The sequence below is a fragment of the Sinocyclocheilus anshuiensis genome, unplaced genomic scaffold (assembly GCF_001515605.1).
Source record: "Sinocyclocheilus anshuiensis isolate Anshui unplaced genomic scaffold, SAMN03320099.WGS_v1.1 scaffold50, whole genome shotgun sequence".
NCBI lineage: Eukaryota > Metazoa > Chordata > Actinopteri > Cypriniformes > Cyprinidae > Sinocyclocheilus > Sinocyclocheilus anshuiensis.
Genome location: NW_015542382.1, coordinates 1,299,882 through 1,301,176, shown reverse-complemented (window position 1 = coordinate 1,301,176; position 1,295 = coordinate 1,299,882). Strand labels below are relative to the sequence as shown.

Here is a 1,295-nt window from a genome sequence, read left to right as displayed (position 1 = left end):
AGTAAAAAAGTCTTTTTAAAAGTCCCCCCCCCCCCCGCCCCCAAACATAAACTTTTAATGATCAAGTTATTTGTAGACTGTTATAATGAAAGCAGTTTCCTCAGTATTTCACATTTTTATGTCCTCAAAAGTGATCAACTCTTTTTTGTTTTTGTGTGCAGTGAGAAAGAGAAGGCTTGAAGGAGGACCCATCTTTCCTAAATGTCGGACAAACGTGTAGCAGCATCAGGAACCCTCTATGGCCTGGGACCTGCATCACACCCGTCTCATCCCACATCCTCCCATCATTTCTGTCCCTTTCACAGATAACTCACAAAATCATCTAAAGGAAACATTCAATTCAGAATGCTGGAAACCCAAAGGTACCACCCTCTGTTTACCAGACACATAGTTACTCATGGCGGAGTGTTTTAAAAATGTGTAAACTACCTGCCATAACATTAGCAGGGAAAAATCACCTACTTGTGTTGATGGAAGCAGTAAAGATGAAAATGATGCTCAATTTATCACAATGTTCTCAGTTGACATAATCTTCACATTGTAAACAGTTTGACCCTAAAGCCAGCAGTTTTGCAGTGTTTGGATGCACGCCAAGAGCATCAGACTTCAAACTTGACTGATTGTATCTGTGGTTTTGCCTTCTCCGTGCCAGTTTGAGTCTCACTGTAGTTCTCGCACACATCTCGTAGAAGCATGTACTGTGTGTTTTTTGGGATATGCTATAATTTTGACCTGTTCTTCTGTTTAACAACTGGTAAATTACCTTCAATTTACCTTTAAATAACTTGCAATACCTTTATTGGTCACCTGACAAGAGTATAAAATCTAAGCTCTGTGTATTTGCACCGCTCCAGTATATTTATGAAATTATTTATATATTTTATATTCTATGTTTGATGAGGGAAAATTCTCTTTTTGATGTTTAGGGCAAGCTGTGTTTCATTTAACCACTTATCATTAAATGATTGTATACAGTGTTCTCTATAGTCTTCCTCATTAAATACTTTTTTACTTTTAAGTGAGAATCATAACACACAATAGAAAACTTATCATAAAACTATATGTGCTATTGCCTATGCCTGCTCTCATGAAGTCATTTCCAGGTTATATTTCACCCAAAATCAAAAGAAATTATATATATTAAGAAATTATTTTAGTTTTAGGATTTTGTCTGATTTCTCATTACAGTAATATATATATATATTATACATGTATATGTATGTATGTGCGTGTATATATATATATATATATATATATATATATATATATATTAGCGCTGTGCGATATTGAAGAAA

The 1,295-nt window shown here is 34.6% G+C and overlaps 1 protein-coding gene across 3 annotated transcripts in view; it reads left to right on the top strand.

Annotated features, from left to right (window-relative positions):
- The window catches only part of tmod1 (tropomodulin 1), an 11,302-nt gene extending 10,190 nt beyond the window's left edge, over positions 1-1,112 (top strand). For all 3 annotated transcript variants that reach the window (XM_016491749.1, XM_016491748.1, XM_016491750.1), the window contains one exon: positions 162-1,112. In XM_016491749.1, the coding sequence (XP_016347235.1) occupies positions 162-220 (59 nt within the window). In that variant the 3' untranslated portion in view covers positions 221-1,112. The remainder of the gene's footprint in view (positions 1-161) is intronic.
- Positions 1,113-1,295: the final 183 nt, after the last annotated feature.